This window comes from Oncorhynchus kisutch, linkage group LG30 (genome assembly GCF_002021735.2).
Source record: "Oncorhynchus kisutch isolate 150728-3 linkage group LG30, Okis_V2, whole genome shotgun sequence".
Taxonomy (NCBI): Eukaryota; Metazoa; Chordata; class Actinopteri; order Salmoniformes; family Salmonidae; genus Oncorhynchus; species Oncorhynchus kisutch.
In genome coordinates, this window is record NC_034203.2 from 14,889,063 (window position 1) to 14,915,644 (window position 26,582).

The 26,582-nt window shown below is 43.7% G+C and overlaps 2 protein-coding genes across 3 annotated transcripts in view; one reads left to right on the plus strand and one right to left on the minus strand.

Moving 5' to 3' along the window:
• LOC109874971 (chloride channel protein 2) overlaps positions 1-26,227 on the minus strand; it is a 59,965-nt gene extending 33,738 nt beyond the window's left edge. The window contains exons 1-2 of the mRNA XM_031810343.1: positions 25,530-26,227; positions 84-237 (exon numbers count right to left, since the gene is read on the minus strand). Of these exons, the coding sequence (XP_031666203.1) occupies positions 84-237; positions 25,530-25,670 (295 nt within the window). The 5' untranslated portion in view covers positions 25,671-26,227. The remainder of the gene's footprint in view (positions 1-83; positions 238-25,529) is intronic.
• Positions 1,340-4,872, plus strand: LOC109874970 (zona pellucida sperm-binding protein 4). 2 transcript variants are annotated; one of them, XM_020467058.2, is made up of 8 exons: positions 1,340-1,888; positions 2,035-2,222; positions 2,483-2,580; positions 2,832-2,989; positions 3,240-3,432; positions 3,618-3,756; positions 4,335-4,410; positions 4,658-4,872. In XM_020467058.2, the coding sequence occupies exons 1-8, from the start codon at positions 1,516-1,518 to the stop codon at positions 4,744-4,746; spliced, it is 1,314 nt and encodes a 437-aa protein (XP_020322647.1). In that variant the 5' UTR covers positions 1,340-1,515; the 3' UTR covers positions 4,747-4,872. The 2 variants fall into 2 exon arrangements, with proteins under 2 accessions (XP_020322647.1, XP_031666202.1); XM_031810342.1 differs by lacking the exon at positions 3,618-3,756 and having other exon boundaries at positions 1,453-1,888; positions 4,658-4,863.
• Positions 26,228-26,582: the final 355 nt, after the last annotated feature.

Genomic DNA, 26,582 nt, shown 5'->3' on the forward strand with positions numbered 1-26,582 from the left:
ATACTTGGCACTGTAGTCTTTCTGTGGTCATTACACAGGTCAGTAAATATGAGTGGTCATGTTACCGTCAGTCGGTCACTCACCATGACACTTAGCGCAAGGGTCTTTCTCATACTCCAGCAGCTCTGCCGACCGACTGCGAACACTGGTGACCCTCCGCAGCCCCCCGCCATCACGCAGGCGGGCCGCCTCCTCCTTGGCGTACACACCGAGCTCCTGTGTGTAACGCCCATACATCTACATGAGAGGGGGGAGGGAGAGGGGCAGGAAGGTAAGAGAAAGAGAACATTAGATCATGTTTAAGTATTCGTTATGACCCTCAGCGTACACAACCAGCTTCTGAGTTCTGCTTAATATAATACATTAATCATACATGGGAGAGAGAGTTTGGAGGACAGAGGGATGAGAAGGGGGAGGGCAAGAGAGAATTAGGGAGGGAGAGATGGAAGGGGAAGGAAGGAGAAATAGTGGCTGCATTTCAATAGTGTTAAGGACTAGCTAAAAGGTGTCCCTCATATAGATTTTTGGTGAAAATGAAGGAGAGGGGACAAGAAGAGGAAGCATCTTCAGACTATTGAGATGGCCCCAAAGAGGTAGTGCAACCCATTGTTCAAGTACTCAAATGATCCCTTTGATAGGCACAAGCTCATGGTATTGCCCAATCCCTAGAGACTGATGAGCAGTCAAGAAAATGAGAATATTTGATCATTTTTCAGTGCCCAAGTCCTTTTGAAACGTATACATTAAACACAGTGGAGGCTGCTGAGGGGAGGACGGCTCATAATAATGGCTGGAACGGAATCAATGGAACGGCATCAAACACATGGAAACCATTTGTCTGATGTATTTTGATACCATTCCACTTATGCCGCTCCAGCCTTTACCACGAGCCTGTTCGCCCCCAATTAAGGTGCCACCAACCTCCTGTGATTAAACACGGGAGAGAGATGGAGAGAAGAAGGGGGTACAAGAAAAAGGTGAGAGAGAGAAAGAGAGAAAGGGAAGGAGACTAATAGAGGATGTATCTCAATAGTCAAAAATGGTGTCCTCCTTCCTCCGTTTGTGCTGAGAAGACTGGTGAAAGGACATTTTTCAATATTGGTTATTGTGTAGCCTATATTCTCAGATCAGTGAAAATGACAGAAGAAGAGGAAGCAACTTTCGACTACTGAGATGGATCCAGACAATTGATCAATTTCACAGCATTTAAATTGGCCAATTTGATAGACACAATCCCTAGGTAATGATCCCTCCCTAGAGCCAAATGAGTCGTCAATGAGCTGCACCTGCCAGGTCCTGACTGATTAACTACCCAGGGCTGGCGACGGCTTGACTCTTAACGAGGAGGGGCTCCCGCCAAACCAACACACTCAATCAGGGGTATATTCAATACTCCGATTCCTTTGCAGAACTTTTCTTAAACGGAAGCAAACTGAATAAAACGGGGCAGACCTTCTTGAATTTGTCCAATAGAAACTCTTGTTTTACTCTGTTTGTTGGCCGTTTGGTTCTTAAATGATAAACGGTTTCCGTAATGAATACATCTCAGGCATAAAAGCCTCTGCAAGCCACAGAAGTACAGTGGAGTCAGTCCAATATTTTACAACAATGGCAGGGTGGGTTGAAGTTGCGATAGTGGTTGGGTGCTGCGCCAATGTACTTGGTGCACTAACGTGGGAAATGGATCCACAGCATCTGACTAGACCTGTAACTTATGCTGCGCAGCCTCAGCAGGTCATCCGGAGGTCAGTGGCTTCCACTCCTATAGAGAAATGCCAAGTGAAGGAGGAAGAGAAGATTACTTGTGGAACCCCTGCGATTACTATTGCTCAATGTGACGCGATCAACTGCTGCTTTGATGGGTGGCGGTGCTACTATGGGAAAGCAGGTGAGTCAAGTACTGCAGTTTAGATTTTTCCTAATGTGTTTTACAATGCTTGTCTAATTATTTGTACTTTTCCCTGCCAAACTCTAACTTGTAAGACTCATTTATGGAGTGTTAGTGTCTTCTCTCTGTGCCATCTCCTTCCCCAGTGACTGTTCAGTGTAGCAGAGATGGTCAGTTTGTGGTGGTGGTGGCCAGGGATTCCACTCGGCCCAACCTGGACCTTGATTCCATTAGTCTGCTTGGTGGGCAGGATGCCCCCTGTAAGCCTGTTGGCACCACTACAGTCTTTGCTGTATACCAGTTCCCTGTCACTGCATGTGGCACCACTCTGATGGTGGGTAGCCGTCTTAATGTGCTATGCACTGTGACTCTATGAATCCAATCCATTGTAGCTTCCATAATCATATCTTGGTCTGAAACACTGCTGGGGTTCTACTCTCCCTGGTAGTTAACTGGCTAATTATGTAATTACCCAGTGTGCCTCATCTAATGTGAGGATAAAAATGAACACCTGTGTTGCTCTTCATTTAAAGCCTGGCTGTTATATACCCATTGGTCTACACCAACTAAATGCGTTTTGTACCTTTTTTTCAGGAGGACAGTGGCTATGTGGTCTATGAGAACAGCATGACATCTTCCTATGACGTGGGGATTGGACCTCGTGGCTCAATCACCAGAGACAGCCATTTTGAGTGGGTCTTCTCTCCAGGGGCTTAATGTTCACCCAATTCCACCTGAGGCTCAATTAAATGCTCAAATTTTTTTTTTCTTCTGATATTTCAAGTGGACTAATTTAACTAAAGAAGCTGATGCTAACTGGTATCCAATTTGACGCTCGACTTGTCGTACCCAGCAAATACTAGCTAGCCCAATCAATGTTGAGAAACCCAATACTGGTGGTCCTAATGTACATTCCATAACAGTAGGAATGTTTCTCTCCTAGGCTGCGGTTCCAGTGTAAGTACTCTGACACGGCAGTGGAGGTACTGATTGTTGAGGTGAACACTGTTGCTCCACCTGCTCCGGTTGCTGTTCCTGGACCCATCAGCTTGGTGCTGCGACTGGCCAGAGGACAATGTTACAACGAGGGATGTGTGGAAGGTAAGTTGGCTAAACGGAATAATACAATTATTTCATTAATGGCTTGTAGTTGTGTCTGAGGGGAAATAGCTTTGTGGCATAACATGCCTGGTTCCTTAACTTATCGTCTCAAGACTTTCAAATGTGTTGCTTCCTGGGTGGAACCATGCCTGTTCCAACATTCTTGGGGGAGGGGGTTGTGTAAGCTGGCTAGCACTGTTCTGAAATGTTTACACTTCAAGTGTTTGAATTCTAACCTCTGTCTCCACAGATGTGGAGGCCTACACCTCCTACTACAGCGAGGCAGACTACCCAGTTGTCAAGGTCCTAAAGGAGCCGGTTTATGTTGAGGTTAACATCGAGAGGAGGACTGACTCTAACCTGGTCCTGAATTTGGAGCACTGCTGGGCCACCTCCACCCCCAGTCCTCTAAGCCTGCCCAAGTGGGACCTCATGGTTGATGGGTAACTGGAGAACTAAGATGGTTGCCTTGCTGCTTTTTTTTCTTCCATGTATTGCGCCTTTAATTTTAAATCTGTGCTTACATGTCAACTAAGTGGGGCTCTTCCAACCAGAATGTTAATTTAGGAACTTTAGGACGATCCTAGAGTTGTACAAACAATGACTTTCTCCCCGCCCCCCCCTCCAGGTGTCCATCTCAGGATGACCGCTACCTGACCTCTGTGATCCCTGTGTCTGGCGTCGTGTTCCCCACCCACTACAAACGCTTTGTGGTCAAGATGTTCACTTTTGTGGATGCGCACACCTTAGCCCCTCTGAAGGACAGGGTACTGCATCTTTACTTTACTACAGCAGGAGTGTTTCAATCAAGGCCTCGTGTTCTGCTGGACTTTTCTCCCTGATGGTTGACTGATTGGCCAGGAAGTCCACTCCACTTCTGTCCAAGTCACTAGTTGAAAGCCAGCGGTGCTGTTGACGGCTTTTTAATGGCTTGCATAATTGTCGCTATTTGGGGCTGCCTAGCAGTTAAGGGCGTTGGGCCAGTAACTGAGAGGTTGCTGGTTCGACTCGTTGAGTAGGTGAGATCTGTGCCCTTAAGCAAGCTGCTTAACCTTAATTTCTCCTGTAAGTCACTCTGGATAAGCGTGTCGGCTAAATGATACCAAGCTAAAGGTTTGCTTTCCATCTGCAGGATGACATTCATTATCAGTATTTCCCTGGAGGCAGAACTGAGCATTTTGCACTAGATGGGATGGCTGTTAAGTCAAAATTGGTCGTTGTAGAGCTTCATAAACAAATTGGCTGTAAAGGTCAGGTTTGACTCTGTTCCAGCTAGTGACCACTCTGCAGAGCTGCCTCTAGTACATGAATCATCCCAATTAATGCCAACATACCTTTCATCCAGGTATTCATTCACTGTAGTACAGAGGTGTGCTACGCTACTGGAAACCACTCCTGTCAACAGAGCTGCAACAGGCAAAGTAAGTGGCTTTAAAAAATAAATAAATCTAGGGCTGGATTTAAATTTGATCATCTCGCTTTAGTTATTTTTAAGTGGTGGCCATCAATCCTGGTCCTAGAGCACTATGGGGTTTACATTTGCACAAACATCAATACATCCTAACCTTAATTTGACCAGGGTTTGAAAGTAGCTGGAAATACTAAACTGTTTTGCATTAGTTGGATTTAGTGCTTGAAGCATTATGACTTAATCTTTTGTTCCTCCAGGGAGAGATGTGGCTGTGTCCTTGGCTGAAGAGACTTCTGTGGTGTCCAGTGGAGAGCTGATTCTGACCAGAACCACCTGCCAGGCCTGAGAAATACTTCTGATCCACCTCTGCTTGGGATGAGGGCCTGACTACAACCTAGTAGCAGATACAAGATGCCTATTCACTTGTTATCCATTAGCTTGCTAAATAAAATGATTGATTTTTCAATTTGCATGTTGATGTGTTTCTGTTTGACTCTACTGGAGAACTGATATTGCTTTCAACATTTTGGGCACATGGTGGTTCTGATTTCTGCCACTCACCTTGGATCCTTGTTTGGTTGTAGAGTTATGTTAAGCCATGCAAGGTCACTATAGCAACGCATTGGCTTAAGATTTCTGAAGGGTTGTCCCTTTAAAAAAAAAAAAAATGTATACTTGGATACTGACAGCCTTTCAAGGTAAGTGTAATTGGTCACGTGCCTTGACTACTTGAGGAATTCATTCCAAGCTAATGACTCAAATGTAAATCAGGTGTTCTGGAAGGTAGCTATACACAAGCGCTGCGTCTTGTCTGTATATTGGCATAAGACTGAGCCAGAACAAGCAGAATTAATAAGCTGCTGGAACAGTGCTTGTATTGGAAATGCCTCAATGTGGCCATGTAGAGGAATGACATTTGTCTCGCAGATGTGAAAGTGGCACATGTTTCCAGGCGACTGCTTGGCGGCAGCGTGTCTCTAATGAAAGTTAACTTGCATGTGTGCCAAGTTCTAGGGAGTGTGATCCTACAAATTGTGACATTAGGGTGGTGTCTATGGCGGGGAGCCTGTCTGCCAGCTGAGGACTCTTCCCCATATACCAACCTGTACGTCTGGATTTTACACAGGCCTGCACTCATCTAGCGGCACAAGGGTCATCCTTTCCATTTCCTGGTTAAAATGTCTTTGGTAATCAAACATTTAGAGACATGCTCTCTGTATATACCAGTTTATAGGGTCAGTGCAGTGCCTTTCATCTCTGCTCTATTCTCCATCTGCTCTCCCTACACTCTGTCCCCTTTTCTGTCTAAATACAGTGCTGTGATCAGAGCAGTGAGAAGCCAGAGACGCATTGAGATGAGCATCACGCCTCCAGACATTTTCTGCTCTCTACTTTCCCGCTCTCTTCAGCTACCAGCACTTACCTTTTTTCCCTCTATTTCCCCTCTCCCACTCATTGAGATGGGCATCACGATTCCTCCAGACTTGCTCTTTCCGCTTGCTTGAGCAGGTGAGGCACAGAAGGAAAGCTGCACAGCCGTGGCTTCTGTCTTGACAGAGGGATGTCCAATAGCCCACCTCCCATCACTTTACAGCCCATCAGCCTCCTCTCCCTGTTCTACCCATTTAACTAGGGCAACTCCACATATGACACTGCAACACATGGAACCACTCTACTCCCCAGCTCAACACTACTGTGTAGGCAGCCAGCTACATCCTGACAAAATGCGTACACTGGCTGATGTTAGTGGAAACACAAACCTGGTATGTACAGTACCAGTCAAAAGTTTGGACACAGCTACTCATTCAAGGGTTTTCATTTTTTGACTATTTGCTACATTGTGGAATAAAATGGAAGACAAAACTATGAAATAACATGGAATCATGTAATCAAAAAAGTGTTAAAACAAATCCAAATATATTAGATATTTGAGATGCTTCAAAGTAGCCACCCTTTGCCTTGACTGCTTTGCACAGTCTGTGTAGAAAATAATAAGAAATAAAAGCCCTGGAATGAGTAGCTGTGTCCAAACTTTTGACTGGTACTGTATTTGAATAAATGTGTAGGCTAAATGATAATGAACACAATCACGTGCAGGAGACCACACACACACACACACACACAAAATAATGCTTGTGAGAAACCAATCACACACCATCTGGCGTGCGGTCCCCTGGTGTAGCAGCAGGTGGACTGAAGGACTGTGTGTTAAATGAGCTGTGGTCACCACTACGGTTACTGAAGATATTCCCTGCAACATTGTCAACAGATGAAAAAGCAACAATGACATAGCAACTTAAACAAGATGACTGACAACACCACAGGAGGGTTTCCCCTACTGCTACTTACAAACCGGGGTCCGTGGACCACCCCGTATGGGTACTACCGGCGGTCCAAATTAAACATTTCTTTTTTGAAATGTTTCACATTTTTGTTCCAAAAATAATAACAGTTGGGAGTATTAATGTATTATAAGCAATGTTACATTACTTTTAACAATGCTAATTGTTTGTGCTAATAGGCCTTTCATTTGTTCCCTGCTCAAAGTAACTCCATTTGACCGCCAAGATAAACTGTATATTATTTTTGGGATAGAGCTAGAGCTTTTGATGGTGATTTGCTGGTCCCAGGAACGGAAAAGGTTGTGAACCGCTTACTTGTGCACACCTGGTTCAACTCCTCAACTACTCATCAGGGTGCTTTGATCAGATTACAGTACTTATCTACCTCTTGCTCAGTTGAATCAGGAGTGTCAGAACTGGGCTTGAACAAAAACCCTGCGCGCACCAAGAGTGCCCGTATTGCGTCAAAGAACAGTAACGACACTAAAATCTCATTCCACAATCTGCTCTAGTATTATGATCAAAACACACACCTGCATATTACAAAGTACTGAAACTCAGAGCAGTGGTAGAGCAGCTTATCCAAAACCCCCAGGGCTCATGGGACAGGCTTGGGAAATTGAATTAGCTGGGAACATGAGACTTCATCTGTCTGAAGATCTGCATTAATATACAGTAGGTCGGTCATGGAGGCTGGTGTTGGTGGAGTAGTTACCTATGCACACCATCATATCAAGAACACATGTTCACAAGCGACCCCCAAAAACATAACACAACCTCATAGAATTACCTAAGGCATTTGACCTCTAACCTATGTGGTGTGCCAGAAATGGCCATTCCAGTCATTTCAGGAATCAATGCCCTGTATCAAATTTAACTGACACTCAGTCAAACTGAAACGTATCGTTTAAACTTGCTGATTTTGCAATACACTATCCTATATGTCCAAAGAGATTGTACCGTTCTTTGTCCCTCCTTCACACCTGCAGTATTTCATCATCAACATCAGAGAGAGAGAGAGAGAGAGAGAGAGAGAGAGAGAGAGAGAGAGAGAGAGAGAGAGAGAGAGAGAGAGAGAGAGAGAGAGAGAGAATGTAGCTTTATTCTGTCAGAAGCTAAAGTGGAACCGAGCCCACCTCTGTGTGTGTGCAGAGACAGGAATGCTGACTATGACAAGCTACATCCCTGTGAAGAGCAAAATAGTCTCTGTGTGTGTTGTGTGTGTGTGACATGGATTTAGAGGTGGTTCTCTCTAGGGCACATCTTCTGCTAACACTCTAATCACACGCAAGAGTGCAATCACACACACACACACCTTGCACACACTTGCTCTTTCTCATACACCTATTAATGTACACACACGCACCTTGCACACACAAACACAAACTCGCACGCACACACACACACACACACACACACACACACACACACACACACACACACACACACACACACACACACACACACACACACACACACACACACACACACACACACACACACACACACACACACACACGGTGTGAGAATGGATCATATTTGGTTGCATCTGCAGTTCTCCACGGGCTGCTTTTCCTGTTCAGGTTGATCATGACTTTGATCTGTGCAGCAGCCAAATCGTCCTGAACCCCCGCTGGCCATAAGGACATGAGCCTGCTGTGTCTAACATCTGTTCTGACAGAGGCTTACCACACACATATGCACCCCCCCCCCCCCCCCCCCCCCACACACACACACACACACACAGTCATGCACATACACACACACTCTGAGGGAGGAGACATCAGTTGGAATGTTATAATACTTAAAGACACCCAAACACCTTCTGTCTAACCATCCCTCTATGCATTCATCCCATGAGTCATACCGGAGGCATACGGTGGCAGTGGCAGCCAGCTGTCCCATCATGCATTGCACCGGACAAGAGTTCCAAAACTCGCTGACCCAGACACCTGTCTGGAAACAGACCTTAACCCTACCATGTGGTGATGGGTAATAGGTGGATTTACATAGCACTTTTATCAGCAGGTGCACAATGGGAACTCACCTCATCTCAACTCACCTCATCCACTACCAAAATGTGCCATCAACCAATGCAACTACATTTAAATATTGTATTTGTTTGTGTGTATTGCGTTGGTTTATCATGAACACTGATGTCTTGCCAAGACTCTCGAAAAACGGATTCAAAGCTCGAGACTTCCTTCCTGGTAAAGGTTAATTGAAAATCACTAAAAATAGAAATCTGTTTAAGCCAATGCCACAGCCGCAGTCGATCAGTCTTTATGGCTCTTTATGTTAAAGGCCCAGTGCAGTCCAAAAATGTTTTTCCCTGTGTTTTACAGTGGCAATAAGAAGTATGTGAACCCTTTAGAATTACCTGGATTTCTGCATAAATTGGTCATACAATTTGATCTGATCTTCATCTTGTCACAACAATAGACAAACACAGCCTGCTTAAACTAATAACACACAAACAATTCTACGTTTTCATGTCTTTATTGAACACACCGAGTAAACATTCACAGTGCAGAGTGGAAAAAGTATATGAACTCTTGGATTTAATAACTGGTTGACCCTCCTTTGGCCACAATAACCTCAACCAAACGTTTTCTGTAGTTGAGGATCAGACCTGCACAACAGTCAGAAGGAATTTTGGACCATTCCTCTTTACAAAACTGTTTCAGTTTAGCAATATTCTTGGGATGTCTGGTGTGAACCGTTCTCTTGAGGTCATGCCACAGCATCTCAATCGGGTTGAGGTCAGGACTCTAACCGGGCCGCTCCAGAAGGCGTATTTTCTTCTGTTGAAGCCATTCTGTTGTTGATTTACTTCTGTGTTTTGGGTTGTTGTCTTGTTGCATCACCCAACTTCTGTTGAGCTTCAATTTGTGGACAGAAAGCCTTACATTCTCCTGCAAAATGTCTTGATAAACTTGGGAATTCATTTTTCTGTTCATGATAGAAAGCTGTCCAGGCCATGAGGCAGCAAAGCAGCTCCAAACCATGATGCTCCCTCCACCATACTTTACAGTTGGATGAGGTTTTGATGGTATGCTGTGCCTTTTTTTCTCCATACATAGTGTTGTGTGTTCCTTCCAAACAACCAATCTGCAGTTTCATCTGTCCACAGAATATTTTGCAAGTAGCGCTGTGGAACATCCAGGTGCTCTTTTGCAAACTTCAGACTTTTTGGACAGCAGTGGCTTCTTCCGTGGTGTCCTCCCATGAACACCATTCTTGTTTAGTGTTTTACGTATCGTAGACTGTTAGCATGTTCCAGAGATTTCTGTAAGTCTTTAGCTGACACTCTAAGATTCTTCTTAACCTCATTGAGGTCATCTTTGCAGGACAACCACTCCTAGGGAGAGCAGCAACAGTGCTGAACTTTCTCCATTTATCGACAATTTGTCTTACTGTGGACTGACAAAAAAAAAATCATGATAATGCCCTTTTAGTGTAAGAGCTGCTTGAAAAGACCACCTGATATTTTGGTGGGACGGAGTTTTGTCCTGCCTAAATGAGTTAATAGACCAATAAGAAAGAGAGTTCTAAACCTCTCTGCCAATAACACATTTTCTGTTTTTCCTTCCCACTCGGACCACTCCCAGACAGTCCTAGCAAAATTCATGATTGAGAAATTGCTTTTCGCTAAGAAGCTATTTTAGGTTATTTTTGACCATTTTAATTGAAAACAATCACAGTTAGGTACTTAATTACTACCCATGATTTAATATTGAGATAAAAACGGCTGAGTTGGACCTTTAAAACATATAAATGGTGAAATAACTTATAAGTACAATAGCTGAAGATGACAACACGACCTCAACCCTGAAGTCGAAGGAATTGTCCGTAGAGCTCCGAGACAGCATTGTGTCAAGGCACAGATCTGGGGAAGGGTACCAAAAAATGTCTGCAGCATTGAAGGACCCCAAGAACACAGTTGCCTCCATCATTCTTAAATGGGAGAAGTTTGGAACCACCAAGACTCTTCCTAGACCTGGCCACCCAGCCAGACTGAGCAATCAGGGGAGAAGGGCCTTGGTCAGGGAGGTGATCAAGAACCCGAGGGTCACTCTGACAGAGTTCCAGAGTTCCTCTATGGAGATGGGAGAACCTTTCAGAAGGACAACAATCTCTGAAGCACTCCACCAATCAGGCCTTTATGGTAGAGTGGCTAGACAGAAGCCACTCCTCAGTAAAAGGCACACGACAGCCCGCTTGGAGTTTGCTAAAAAGGCACCTATAGACTCTCAGACCACGAGAAACAAGATTCTCTGGTCTGATGAAACCAAGATGGAACTCTTTGGTCTAAATGACAAGCATCACATCTGGAGGAAACCTAGCACCATCCATATGGTGAAGAGTGGTGGTGGCAGCATCACGCTGTGGGGATGTTTTTCAACGTGAACATTTATTTCACTACATCACCAGATGACACAAGCCCAGACAGGGTAAATTAGCCAACCCTTGAATGATTAAAACAAGGCCTATTTTCAGTTTCAGACCCATCTGTAGCTTCGAGTCCTAGGCTATGTCTAAACACCAATACGTAGCAGAGTCATATTACATTTCTAACTGGGAGAGCAGAGGGTACAGGGCCCTCTGGCCCCACAGTACATGTCAACTAGCTCTCACATGTTTGGTTAATATCTGGAGTATGAGCCATCTGTCAGTCATTTCTCCCTAAGGGGAAAAAGGCCTACCTCCATTTCAGATGATGAAGGGAGTTTCATGTATCACATACCATCACACACATACATACATGCAGGCACACACACACACACAGGCGCACACACACACACACACACACACACACACACACAGGCACACACACACACACACACACACACACACACACACACACACACACACACACACACACACACACACACACACACACACACACACACACACACACACACACACACACACACACACACACACACACAATTGTATAGGCCATGTATTTATTTGTAATGAACTGGAGGTACATAGCCAGAGGAGAATTCACACCCGAGATATGCACCTATAAATTGAACTTTTTTTTAAAATGGAAAAATTTTTCATACACTTTTCTCTCTGCATGCATTCTGACCACAAATTTAAGTATGGGGAAACGTATGAGCCAGCCAGCTATGTGCTTGGGGTGGAGATCACAGAAATGGAGGTGTGTCCACCGATGTGTACACTGACCTTGACTTATATCCACCACCTTTTCGTGCGAGGAAACCATGAATAATGTCGGGCAAACCTGTCTGTTCCATGTGGAAAAACATCTACTTTCTTTTTCCCCGCTGGAAATAACAGCATTGTCCACATGCTGTAATTTATAAATTGATAAGAGCTACTGAGAAGACCTAGGTTTGTAAATTACAATTATTTTAGATATATTTTACCTCATTATCACTGGAGACAAATGTTAAACCAGTCACCAGGGCGGCAGGTAGTCTAGCAGTTAAGAGCTTTGGGATAGTAACCGTAAGGTCGCTGGATCAAATCCCTTAGGTCAAAAATATGTTGATGTGACCTTGAGCAAAGGATTTAACCACAATTGCTCCTTTAAGTCACTCTGAATAAAAACATCTGCTAAATGACTTAAATCTAAAATATGGCAGGAAACTGAAAAGCATATCAACATTCCAGGTGTTCCTGCCCCTTTCCCACAGTGAAGTATGAAAGGCTGTGCCGTTTAAAGCCTGGCTGATGAATCGGATTCACTGATATGTATTTGTATCAGTTTATTCCACAGATAAAGCACTGAAATGATATATATAGAATGAAAAAAATATGTCTGCTCATTTGCTGTAATATATATAATTTTTAAAATGGAATGGTTGCCTAAAGAGGGCACTATACGAGCTGCTCACTGAACGTCATTCACCACTAAGTCACGACGTGAGAAGTAGTTTACGGTGAGTAGCTTGCCGCAGTCAGTGACAGCATATTTGAATAAGTAAATCATCAAAAGTACACTTCACCAAGCAAAACAGCCCTATCCTCATCACATTCTCACTTAGTTAACGTTAGCTGGCTAGCCAGCCAGCAATTGAGTTAGTCTCTATCTAGCCAGCAAGGTAGTTAGCCTAGCTAGCTAGCTGGCAATCTGTGCTACTTACATTTGCAACACTGAACTGGTGCCAAAGGGAACACTTATCCTTGATACAAAAATAACACCGCTACTGTCTGGGTATATTATGTTAACGAGTTTATTTAGTTTCCCGAAATATGCAAGCTAAACTAGAACGTGTGTGTGACTAAAACCAGAGCGGCAAGGATTTTCCTGCACGAGCATTCTCAGTCACATCAAATCATCAGGACATTGTATTTGCAGTTGAAATATACATCCAATACGTTTTGTATAGATTTTGAATTGAGTAACAGTGTAATTTACACGAATGTTGTAGTAAGAAAACATTGTCCTAATGAACAGCAAGTTTGTGCTTGTCATAACAAGTTCTCGGCAGAGGCTATACGGACACCCCTGGGGGGCGCAAAGTGATGACGTACGTCGCGGCAGCTTTGAAGATGAATGGATTCGGTTCAAATCAAATCAAATCATATTGTATTTGTCACATGCTCTGAATACAACAGGTGTAGACCTGACAGTGAAATGCTTACTTACAAGCCCTTAACCAAAAGTGCAGTTTTAAGAAATAAAAGTGTTCATAAAGTATTTACTAAAATAAACTAAAGTAAAAAATGAAATAAATAAATAAAATAAAAATGAAGGAGCAACAATAAAATAACAGAAGCGAGGCTATATACAGGGGGTACCGGTACAGAGTCAATGTGCAGGGACACTGGTTAGTCAGTAGTCCTGATGAGCCCTTCCCACCTAGCTAGTTTATACTGGCTAACTGGCAACAATAGAAGCATGGTGCTAGTTAAAACTTAATTTCGATGGGCGAGGGGTCGAAAACATCTAATAGTGGTAGTAACCATCACCGTGGTACAATCTAATGATCAATGAGGAGAGTTTGCGCTGCAAGCCGGCAACAAGGCACATTGTCCTTCCCTCCCGATTGCTCCAGTAAGCAGAGGGAAGTAGCTAGATAGTTTAGCCAATATCAGATCGTGAAAGATAAAGCTAATTTATTGTAGTGATTTTCACTGAAAATGTACCTCTACGGCGTTAACGTCACCGATAAAAACGGAATGATTCTGAACACTCTCCCTAGTCCCAACTTCGGCAGACAAGTTCCAAATTCATGCTGAAGTTTCTAGCCACAAGCCTAAACTAGCTACCTGGGAAGGGCTCATCAGGACGACTGACTGAAGTGACTGAACCAAATCTGTTAGTTTTGACTCGACTCTTGCTGTGCAACATATATCATCAATTTGGGCACCAGATGATGCCATAACATTTTTCTTCACATGACCTTTGAATGTTATAAAGCACTGCAGTGAATCTACTCAATACAAATGCTGACATCTAGTGTAGACATTAAGAACTGCATGGTACTGCATTTCACTGCATAGGTTGTGAACAGTGCAGTTTCAGATTTACTTTGAGACAAAGTTGAATTAATTCATCCCTTCTCATTTATTAGTGTGCTTGTGGTGCTTCAGCACAAGCACTTCTGCATTCTTAACCACTGCCATAGATAGACAACTCTTTATGTTGTATCTAAGAAGGTAAACTGAAAAAGAGTTTGTGTTTAATTTCGTATTTATAGAGGATTTAGTTAGATATAGGATGTAGCTTTTTGGTGGTATCAGTAATCGGTGACTTTTGCCTCCCTAAAATCGGTATCGTACTGGACCCAAAAATCCCATATCAAATCAAATCAAATTGTATTAGTCACATGCGCCGAATACAACAGGTGTAGACCTTACAGTGAAATGCTTACTTACGAGCCCCTAACCAACAATGCAGTTTAAAAAAATAAAAAGTACGTATAAGAATAAGAAATAAAAGTAACAAGTAATTAAAGAGCAGCAGCAAAATAACAATAGCGAGACGATATACAGAGGGGTACCGGTACAGAGTCAATGTGTGGGGGCACCGGTTAGTTGCGGTAATATGTACATGTAGGTAGAGTTATTAAAGTGACAGAGAGTAGCAACGGTGTAAAAGAGAGAGGGGGGGGGTGCAAATAGTCTGGGTAGCCATTTGATTAGATGTTCATGAGTCTTATGGTTTGGGGGTAGAGGCTGTTTAGAAGCCTCTTAGACCTAGACTTAGCGCTCCGGTACCACTTGCCGTGTGGTAGCAGAGAGAACAGTCTATGACTAGGGTGGCTGGAGTCCTTGACAATTTTTAGGGCCGTCCTCTGACACCGCCTGGTAAAGAGGCTGATGGCAGGAAGCTTGGCCCCAGTGATCTACTGGGCCGTTCACACTACCTTCTGTAGTGCCTTGCGTTCGGAGGCCGAGCAGTCAGGATGCTCTCGATGGTGTAGCTGTAGAACCTTTTGAGAATCTGAGGACCCATGCCAAATCTTTTCATTCTCCTGAGGCGGAATATGTTCTGTTGTGCCCTCTTCACGACTGTCTTGGTGTGCTTGGACCCTGTTAGTTTGTTGGTGGTGTGGACACCAAGGAACTTGAAGCTCTCAACCTGCTCCACTGCAGCACCGTCGATGAGAATGGGAGCGTGCTCGGTCGGGCTCTAGTGTGGGTGTACAGAATTTTAATTGTATGACCTTATAACTTGCAAGGATTACATTTGGAGATGCAAGCCAAATTGGATGACAAGGCAAAGAGTCACACCAAATGTAACGGTTTGTGCTTTGTAGAACGTTTTAATCATAATCCCGACTTTTCCTGTTTCCTTCAATTTGTAGGCTATATGTTAAATATACCGACTGGGCACACACTGGTTGAATCAACGTTGTAGCCACATCATTTCAATGAAATAATGTTGAGCCAACGTGGGATAGACGTTAAATTGACGTCTGTGCCCAGCGGGTAGCCTCTATCGGTAGCGACCGTGAGTAATTACTACACATATTTAACTGCCAATGAAGTGTTAGTTCCCTTAAATTGGTACTCTACATTTGTATCATTCCATTAGGCCTACATCGTTTGATTTAGTCTACCGTTATGTGTTTCCTCTGTAAATGTTGTCACGGCCTCGTGGCTGTTGCTGAGGGTCATGTAATAGCGGATGCTATTTAAAGAAGGCAAAATACAAATTGCAGTTCAAATAAATCGGGACATTTAGGCTCATTATGGAGCGCAAAAAGTTAGTTTGAACTTGACGCACACACACACACGAGTGAATGCACACACTCTTGAACATTGATGTGCACGAAAATAAATGAGACACAGAAGCAACAAAAATATGCACAAAAATACACACAGTTTCTCTCACATGTCCACCAGACCCTCCCACATATACACCACTAGCATATTGTCCGGGTGTGTTGTTGCCACGTGATGCCTTCCTGAAGAGCATAAATAGCACAAAATCTCCTAGAAATGCCTGAGAGCCCCCTCCTCCCTCTCTTTCCACTAATGCATGCTTATAGGAGGCACAGAGACAGACAACTACTGCAGTCTGATAAAGCAGATAGAGAAACAGATCACATTTATCTCAGTACATCTCTTCTTCCTGGTATGATCACTCTCTCTCTCTATCTATCAATCTCTCAAGTAGTCCATCTCTCTGCATCCTGTTCTGATCTCTCTCTCTCTCTCTCTCTCTCTGTCCCTCCATCTGTCCCCATCTATAGATATCCCTATGAATTGCTCCAGGCTACATCTGTCAATCACACAGTGACATGAGTGTGAAAAACTGGTGCATGAAGCAATTATTATTCAGATCGGATCCACTTTAGTTCATGTGTAGATTGGCAGATTTAGCAGGGAAATATGGAGGAGGGAGGGAAAGGGGGAAGGAGAGGGATAGGGGGAAGGAGAGGGAAAGGGGGAAGGAGAGGGAAAGGGTGAAGGAGAGGGATAGGGGGAAGGAGAGGGAAAGGGGGAAGGAGAGGGAAAGGGGCAGTGTAGGTATTGGATGCTTTGAGTATAGACAGGTGGAGGAATAGAGGGGCAGTGTGAGCAAAGAAGGAGTGAGGGGAAAAGGGGGATGAAGTGGAAAAGAGAATGGAGGTGCAGTGGGAGATATTGGTTGAGACAGGTGGAGGAGAAGAGAAAATGTGGTAGATGGGGAGAGGAAAGTGGGGGAAATATGTTGGAGAGAGTGAGAAGGTGGTGGAAAATGAGAGGAGAGAGAGACAGTGGTAAAGAATGATGGGAAAAGGAGAGTAGGCCTCTGCAGTGATATAGCTGTGCCCACACTGCCTATTTGGGAGTCCTACTTTTTTTTTACGTCAACCAGTCCATACTTTTATAAATCTGTGAAACAGGTGCATAGCTTTGACGCAGTGTCATAAGGCAGACACCTGAGGATATTTGAAGATGGGGTGACGTAATCTACAGTAGAGACCTGACCTGGCACACACCTTTCACGCTCCGCTCCAGAGCCCGCAGGCCTCAGAATAGCGCCCTAAACGGTGGACGGTCACGACCGAGTGCGTAATCGATAAACGGACGGCAACCTTTAAATGCAGGCAGCAGCCACTATAACTGTGCCTTGACAACAGTTCACACTGGAATACAAACCACGAATCACTGTCACACGTGCACGCATGCACGCACACACACACACAATGCCGGTGCCCAGCTTTTGAAATGGATGTTTGTCTTGAATCGATATTCTCGCTGCCACATATTTTCACAAGCAGCGCAGCAGCCCAGTCACAGCAATAATGCGGAGGAAAAAAGCAACCAGAGATTCTGGTGTTATCTAATGTTCTGTGAATGACATCTAAAAAATCTGACAGTCACTTAAAAATCTATCAAGCCTACAAAAAAGGCACTGCTCAGTGACTGTGTCTCGGGATTTCAAATGAATGACGCATGTCCCCAAGTGATTTGCACTCATAACTTTTACATGAGCATGACCGGTTAGTGATTATCCCACTAAAAACTCACCAAAGTTTGCTGATACTGGAGCGACCGATTCTCGGCCTTGTCCTTTGCCGGCATCGTCTCAATATCCTCATCCATATGATTTATCCACGGTCCGCATTAATTTGTCACTCAATTTCCTTGCCTTTATACAGCTATAGCCTTCTACACATGTGTAATGTAGCAAGTTATTATCATAGCCTAAGCCGCCGCTGCTACTGAAGAACTAGTGCGATCTATTCCAGATGAGTAGCCGCATATGCGGGTTGTTTAAACGCCGCCTCCCTCCTCCACACGTTGGTACAGTCGGTCCCAGCGGAGTTCGAAGGGAGCGGAGTTGATGTTTTGTGTTTTGCGGGGGTGGTGCAGTGTCCAAGCACAACGAGCTTACAATTATGTTTTGTATTCGTTCCAATAGCTCTTATCTGTTTCTCCTTGAATCTATCAGTCGGCGCACCGGTGTTCTTTTGTCTACAGGTGAGAACTGATGAGTCATAATTTGGGAATAATAGTCTACTCACACTTGTTTAAAGTAAAATAAACTAAAGCAGCCTAGGCTACAGTTTATAAGGGAAGTTTCACATAACTCATGAGCACTCTGGGTGCAAAATTCCCTATGGCACAGATCCAGGATAATCTTAAGCAAATACTATAACCATACATCATGTGCTGAAGAAAAACACTAAACTGATCTTAAATCATAGTCAAAAAGCGATATCGTCCTACCTCAGTTCAAGAGTGCCTCATTTTGGCTCAGTTAATTAAGATGAAATTGATTTCATGATCAACTAACCATGTATTAAGGACTCCTGAATACAAGTAACTGTGACTTCCTGGATAAAGATTAGTCCAATATTTTACAGCATTAGACATGCCCATTAAAAGCAAATTATTATTAGCCGTGATAGAGCAAATGAATCCAGAATAGACTTAATCATGCATGGACAATCAAACTGCCTGATGGAACTACTAACTACAGTATCTGGGAAAAGTCACAAAGACATCTAAATTGGCCTACGGTAATACATTTTTGTGCCCTTCACTATTAGAAAAATTGGTTCTGGATAGGACCAAACAGGGTTCTATTGCTTGCTTCATATATGGCACTCCTAAAGGTTTTTGTAGGGTTATTTGTTCACTGAACCAAAATTGTTTCCATATAAGGTTCTACATGGAACCAATGTCGGTTCTATACAGAACCTTAAGGGACGCCTTACATGAAGCAAGCATAGAACCCTTTTTGGTTCTATCCAGAACAAATTTTTCTAAGAATGTAATACAGCACAGACATTCAGCACCATGGACAGCACCACAGCCACTGAACAGCGCCCAGCACAAAGTTCACAGCTCATGATGAAGATTCATGACAACTGAGGCTAGTTTTGTGAGACTGGGTACAGTAGACATGCTATTGTTCCCATGCCCCTTTCCCTTGAACTTAGATAGGCAATATAATGTACGACTGTTGTAATACTGCTCTCAAGACTACAACATCCACAGACAGTACAGCATCCATGGAGCAGATTAAAGTCGAGTGCCTTGCTCAAGGGCACAATGGAATAATATAACACAGAGGATGCCCACCACATTTCCCCTGTTGCTAGCCCACCTCTCTAACCTCTAGGCTACCTTCAGTGCTGCCCTGTATGGAAGAGCTCTCACAGAAAACATGAACCACTTATCTCTCTGGAGAACGGCAGAAAGAATGGAATATGCTCTCTCTTCTGGACAGTTGTCCTTGCTGAGAACAGCTTCCACACATACAGTGCATTCAGAAAGTATTCACACCCCTTTACTTTTTCCACATTTTGTTACATTACAGCCTTATTCAATAAAAATATATATATTCCTCATCAATCTACACACAATAACCCATAATAACGAAGCAAAAACGTTTTTTTAAACATTTCTGCAAATGTATTTAAAGTAAAAAACTGAAATATCACATTGACATAAGTATTCAGACCCTTTACTCAGTACTTTGTTGAAACACCTTTGGCAGCGATTACAGCCTTGAGTCTTCTTGGGTATGACTGAAAAGATTTTGCATGGGTCATCAGATCCTCAATTGGTTCTACAGTTGCACCATCGAGAGCATCTTGACTGGTTGCATCACTGCCTGGTATGGCAACTACTCAGCATCTGACCGCAAGGCAATACAGAGGGTAGTGCGAATGGCCCAGTACATCACTGGGGCCAAGCTTCCTGCCATCCAGGACCTCTATACCAGGCGGTGTCAGAGGAAAGCCCTAAAAATTGTCAAAGACTCCAGCAACCCTAGTCATAGACTGTTCTCTCTGCTACCACACGGCAAGCGGTACCGGAGCGCTAAGTCTAGGTCCAAGAGGCTTCTATACAGCTTCTACCCCCAAGCCATAAGACTCCTGAACATCTAGTCAAATAGCTACCCAGACTATTCACATTGCCCCCCATACCACTGCCACTCTCTGTTGTAATCTAGGCATAGTCTCTTTAATTAACTCTACCTACATGTACATACTACCTCAAATAACCGGTGCCCCCGCACACTGACTCTGTACCGACACCCCCCTGTATATATTGTTAGTTCTTACCGCTGCTCTTTAATTACTTTTATCTCTTATTTTTATCTGTATTTTTTAAAACTGCACTGTCGGTTAGGGGATCGTAAGTAAGCATTTCACTGTAAGGTCTACTACACCTGTTGTATTCAGCATTTCACTGTAAGGTCTACACCTGTTGTATTCAGCATTTCACTGTAAGGTCTACTACACCTGTTGTATTCAGCATTTCACTGTAAGGTCTACACCTGTTGTATTCAGCATTTCACTGTAAGGTCTACTACACCTGTTGTATTCAGCATTTCACTGTAAGGTCTACTACACCTGTTGTATTCAGCATTTCACTGTATGGTCTACACCTGTTGTATTCAGCATTTCACTGTAAGGTCTACACCTGTTGTATTCAGCATTTCACTGTAAGGTCTACACCTGTTGTATTCAGCATTTCACTGTAAGGTCTACTACACCTGTTGTATTCAGCACATGTGACTAATACAATTTGATTTGATTTGATGACGCTACAAGCTTGGCACACCTGTATCTGGGGAGTTTGTCCCATTCTTCTCTGCACTATCAGGTTGGATGGGGAGCGTCGCTGCACAGCTATTTTCAGGTCTCTCCAGAGATGTTCGATCGGGTTTCCAGTCCTGGCTCTGGCTGGGCCACTCAAGGACATTCAGAGACTTGTCCCGAAGCCACTACTGTGTTGTCTTGGCTGTGTGCTTAGGGTCGTTGTCCTGTTGGAAGGAGAACCTTCTCCCTAGTCTGAGATCCTGAGCGCTCTGGAGTAGGTTTTCATCAAAGATCTCTCTTTCCCTTGATCCTGAATAGTCTCCCAGTCCCTGCCACTGAATAACCTCCCCACAGCAGGATGCTGCCACCACCATACTTCACCGTAGGGATGGTGCCAGGTTTCCTCCAGACGAGTTCAATCTTGGTTTCATCAGACCTGAGAGTCTTGTTTTTCTTGGTCTGAGAGTCCTTTTGGCAAACTCCAAGCGGGCTGTCATGTGCCGTTTACTGAGGAGTTGCTTCCGTCCATTTAAGAATGATGTCATTATGGGGTATTGTGTGTAGATTGATGAGAGAAAATAATCATTGAATCCATTTTAGAATAAGGCTGTAAAGTAACACAATGTGGAAAAAGGGAAGGGATCTGAATACTTTGCGAATGCACTGTGTACTCATTACTCATTGTAAGCCTATGATATACACTGGAGGCTGTATAGCTGCATTCAAGTGACATGCACAGCCCATGGCTTCCCCTGATACTTAAAGCTACACTTTAGCCGGTATACACTGCATGTGTGGTATAGATTTTATCTCACCTCAGATGAGCAATGTTCGGGTCTCAAAGGACCGACTAACCATGGCCTGTAAACAAAAGCATCACTCAGATGCATAACAGCCATACAGATCACACAGCTATGCTTTTGAGTGATTTTTTTTGTTTGTTATTGTTTTTAATGCTTTTGAGTGATCAGGGTAAAGAAGACAGCATATGGAAGCAGTGTCTTCACAAAGTGGATTTCTGGGGAATAGGGATAGATAAATTGCCTGGCTACCCAGACTTCTTGCTCCGCCCAAACGCTCCGCCATGCCCACGGATGTTAGTTTCTTCTTCGCATTGAGTCTGGATCTGAGTGCCTCCCCGAGCCTTCAACGAAAGTGAACACATTCAGGGCCGTCTGATTGGTCCAGAAACTGATGGGTTGGGCCGGAGCCAGAACACATCTGGGTAAAGCCACGGTTTTAAAACTCGTAACTGACTTTTATACTCCGATTGGTTAGAGACGATCCAATTGCTGATGACTTTGTTTAGTACAACACCCCTCTTGCCCTCGTCACCACAAACGACTTCAATGATGGCAGTCTCAGACTAAAGTATGTGGTGAACGACAGAGCAGCGGAAGAATTTAGTGTGAGTCGTCAGGCTAATAGAGAGCTGCTTGGGGGACCATGGGTGGAACAAGAGCCCTCAGCTCTGTTACACCTAATAAAGGCACTGTAATTCAAATGGATTGTAGACTAGAGCTGCAAATGCTAGTTGCTATGCAGAGACATAAAGTACTAGCCCATTGAGTCCATACACTGTTTTGAATCACAGAGTAAAGCTACAGCATCGATTTACAGTACCGCTTTGCATACGTCATCCTCCATCATCACACAGTCAGCGAGTCAATCAGAGGGAAAAGAGACTGCAAGACAGATCATCGAACGGAGCTCCATGACATGAGGACATTGTGAAGAGACAATTGCTAATTTAGTGGCAAGTTTCAAGACATTCAACAATGCTCATATGAGCTTCCCTTACTGAATCTTCTTCTGAGGCCAGCTGTGCCCCAAGGGCAGAAATGTAACGTGATTGGTTAAGTTTAAGCAAGACATGCGATTGGTTAAGGTTAGGGTTAGGGGTTGGGTTATGTTTAGGGAAGAAATGTGGGGAGGGGGAAGGGGTACTAAGCTAACATATGGAATTGTTTCAGGGTGGTCATACCATGGATCATTTAGCTATTTAGAATTGTAGGACCATATATACAAAATATTTGATCAAATATTGAATTTGGACTTTACTACCAAAGCCCATAGAAACGCATTGAATAACACATTCATAAACGGCAAAAAAAGGCAGTCAAATTATAAATCATAAGAAATGTGGTTCTGAAGTATCTGTCCTATATCTAGGAGATATAAGAAAGCTCAAGAAATATTAGTGTTTTTTTTTTACACATATTTAACCCCTTATATTTGTTGGCACAAAACGACCTCCATGCTTCCATTAGTTTGAATGGGTTACCTTCAGACGTGTCCTGTGACTTTTGTGGGGGTCGTAGAACAAAAACGAAGAACACAGTTCGGACTCTACAGATGCTTTCGTGAGAAGGCTGATTTTCAGGATGTCTGATGTTCTGACAAACACAGATGTAGTCAGACCACCTTCCATCGCAGATGTGGAAGGCCGACATAGGTGGATGTGGTAAATTGAGACGCAGCCCATGATATCTCTAGCTTAAACTGACACATTTTGATGGGGATTATTTTTTATTATGTTACTTAGATTGACGCACGGGCTGCTCTTAAGGATTTCAGACCTGGGTTCAAATACATGTGTATTTGAATATCTGATACACAGCCCAAAACAAATACTTTTATTTTAGTTTTTGAATGGTTAAATAGTCTACCTAATTGTATTTGAGAGTTTTTTCTAATACTTATTTCAAATCCTATTTTCAAATGCCTGGGTTAAATGCATGGCAGTGTATTTGAGTCAGTGCATTTGAGTATTGCCAAATATATTTAAATATTCAACTACTTGTCTTTTCAAATAAAATATATCTGAATGCTTGCTCTGACTATACTGTATAGGTCTGTGCGAAAGTTCAGCCACAAAATGTGATTGGTTAAATTTAGGCAAGTAATTCCAAATTATTAAGTTTAGGGTTAGTGTAAGAGTTGGGGTGGTGCACTGCACCACATCCACCACCAACCTTCCCACCTATGAGCTCTGCCCACTGGCTGTTGAGCTTTCAACCAATCACATTCGTTTTGCCCTGGAGGCAGAACTGCCCTTAGAACAAGATAGAATACAGAAAACTACAATCTGCTTCACGTATACCCCATAATCAAAACCGACTTTGGAAACTTTTGAAGATAGTCAACAATGACCTTTCCCTCACCCACTCTGTAGCCTACAAAACTGGGCAATTGATCACTGAATTTGTTTCCATATGAATATTACATGTTGTGGTTTATGTGTTGTGCTGTGCTAATTTGCCATTTCGCTCCAGGCCTTTAGGGCCTTGGAGTATCAGTGGCTCTCATCGTACACAGGATGAAAAGACTGAATTCCCCTGAGAGAAAGAGCCTCTGATTGGCTGACAGAAGAATTCCGCTGCAGTGATGAGGCTGTTGATAGGCTGTTGGCATGGTAATGGAACTGGCTCATGGTAATGGAACAACAAAATCATAGGCCAACACACACACACACACACATTCACAAATATGCAGAAACGTGCACACATAATCCAAGCCATATTTATTTTGACAAAGGCTCAAACTGTGGCAACACAAACATATAATTTTCTTCTCAGTGAGAAAGAGGAGTTATTACGTGTGTTTTGTCTCTCTCTGCAATATCTATTGCTGTAGGTGTGCTTCTGCTTTGAATACCATGCAGGTACTACTGTGGCTGTGTGTTTGAGCAGCTGTATTGTCCTTCCTACAGTAGTGAAACTAGGTGCTCTGCAGTCCCAAGCACCAACACACTGACCCAGTTCAACCTTCAGTCTCAACAGGAACAATCTGGAATAAATACACACCTGTGGAGTTTATTTTGGCACCCCACTATGGGAACAAATTATTCATAAATGGTACGACCTACAGAGATGAATCTGAGAGTAGAGTGTGTGTGTGTGTGTCCATCAGGTGTGTGTGTGTGTGTGTGTGTGTGTGTGTGTGTGTGTGTGTGTGTGTGTGTGTGTGTGTGTGTGTGTGTGTGTGTGTGTGTGTGTGTGTGTGTGTGTCCATCAGGTGTGTGTGTGTGTGCATGTGTGTGTGTGTGTGTGTGTAAACACATGTACATGCACGTGGAGGAGGAGGGTGGACAAGTACCAGTCAGGGAACTGAAGAGAGTCATTTTAGGATTTCCAAGTGGGTCAAACCATTTAAAGAAACCTAAATAAAATCTGCAGACTGGATCATACTCTCTCGATGACATCATCGCAATTTTTGCATGTCAATGAGTGGATTCAATGTCAAAATATGACATACAGGTCTTAGAAGTAGAAACACTTTATTATTATTAAACGTCACAGAAACGACAAGAAAGGAAAGTCCTCTGAGCGAATAAAATAGCCGTTCGCCGTGCGCGTAAATTTCAAGATGAACCGCAGCAATGAGGGACCTTATAAGGACCTTGAGCCCCGACGACGACTTGATGCGGAAAGTGGAATAGGATACATAACCACCTGTACCTCTTCTCCTAACAAGTTTCGGTGTCTAGATAAAGGATGCCAATAGATATATAGCCCAATGTCACTACATTGAACATGATTTCATTTTTGCAATAAAAACATGTTATAGCCTACAGGCTATAGACAATTCAATGTGACTCTGACTCAATAACCGATTTATTTGCCCTCGAGCATGAACACATTACCGAAGTTCAATTGATACTCTATTGATAGGCTACCTGATGAAAACAAGAGGGGAATAATGACAAAATAATTTGACCCATTGTTTTCGTCGTCACCGGGGAAAGACAGGATACCGGAGGCGGTATGGGTGCATGATGGACTTGAGGTTGCCGTGGACTCATTCATACTCACATTTCCCTCGTCCGGCAGTTCGGTTCCTTCGGTGTGTTTATCCTCTTCGAGGCTACGATCCCTAACCGTCAGCTGCGCCCCTCCATCCTTCGTGTAACAGAGTGAATAAAAATGAGGAATATCTCTGCGCGTTTCGTGCATAAACTCCAACTTCCAAGCTTACTTTCCCTCTTGATCAGTGGTCCATCCACAAGCAGAGGCGCTCCACTCCAATCTCCTGTCTCATTCACTCTTCTGCACCTCGGGTAAACGTGAAAACTGGTGGCCTGTTGCTGGTGCCTTGATTGGTTGTGCGCACACAGCACCTCAAACTTCTGAACACTGCTGCGTTCATCCGCGTCGATGCGCATGCATTCAGACAGCAGCTGGCCCCGGAGCGACAGCAGAGCTACCCCGTCAAATGTGAGTGTGTGACTGTGAACGTCATTTTTTGCCAAATTATGTATTATATAAATAATGTATTATATAAATAAGCTCGAGCTGTATCGGCAGCGGCGTAGGCTACCGGGTGTTCGTGATGCAATGCGGGTTCAGTCAGTGCCACGTTTCCCCCTTATCTCCTTGTGAAGAAAGTCCAGACGTGGTTGCCATTATCGGGAGCTGGTGGCGCATTCGTCTTAATTAACGAGCGCCGTTCGAGGTGTCTGCAGATAGATAAAGGCATGGAGGGAGTATCACTATCACTGTCTGGCCGTGTGCAACCTGTGACGGGTGTGCACTCAACACTCTCTCAACACTTCACACAAAGCCGGGCATACAGCCTACTCATTCTCTCTCTCTCTCTCTCTCTCTCTCTCTCTCTCTCTCTCTCTCACACATACACACACACACACACACACACACACACACACACACACACACACACACACACACACACACACACACACACACACACACACACACACACACACACATACTTTCAGTTAATATGGGGTGCAATACGTCTCGAAGTATCATTCTACTGGCTGGCTTGATTGTCCACAAATACGGGGATCAATCAACGTCCACCCTGAGATTTTGCTCTTCCCTCCTATCGAATTGTATCGTCACTGC

Bases quoted from the DNA above. Each gene is read 5' to 3' on its own strand.
- LOC109874970 (XM_020467058.2), top strand. From the start codon at position 1,516: ATGATAAACGGTTTCCGTAATGAATACATCTCAGGCATAAAAGCCTCT. The intron at 2,581-2,831 runs GTGGGTCTTCTC...TTTCTCTCCTAG, and splicing joins ACCAGAGACAGCCATTTTGA to GCTGCGGTTCCAGTGTAAGT. The intron at 3,433-3,617 runs GTAACTGGAGAA...CCCCCCCTCCAG, and splicing joins TGGGACCTCATGGTTGATGG to GTGTCCATCTCAGGATGACC.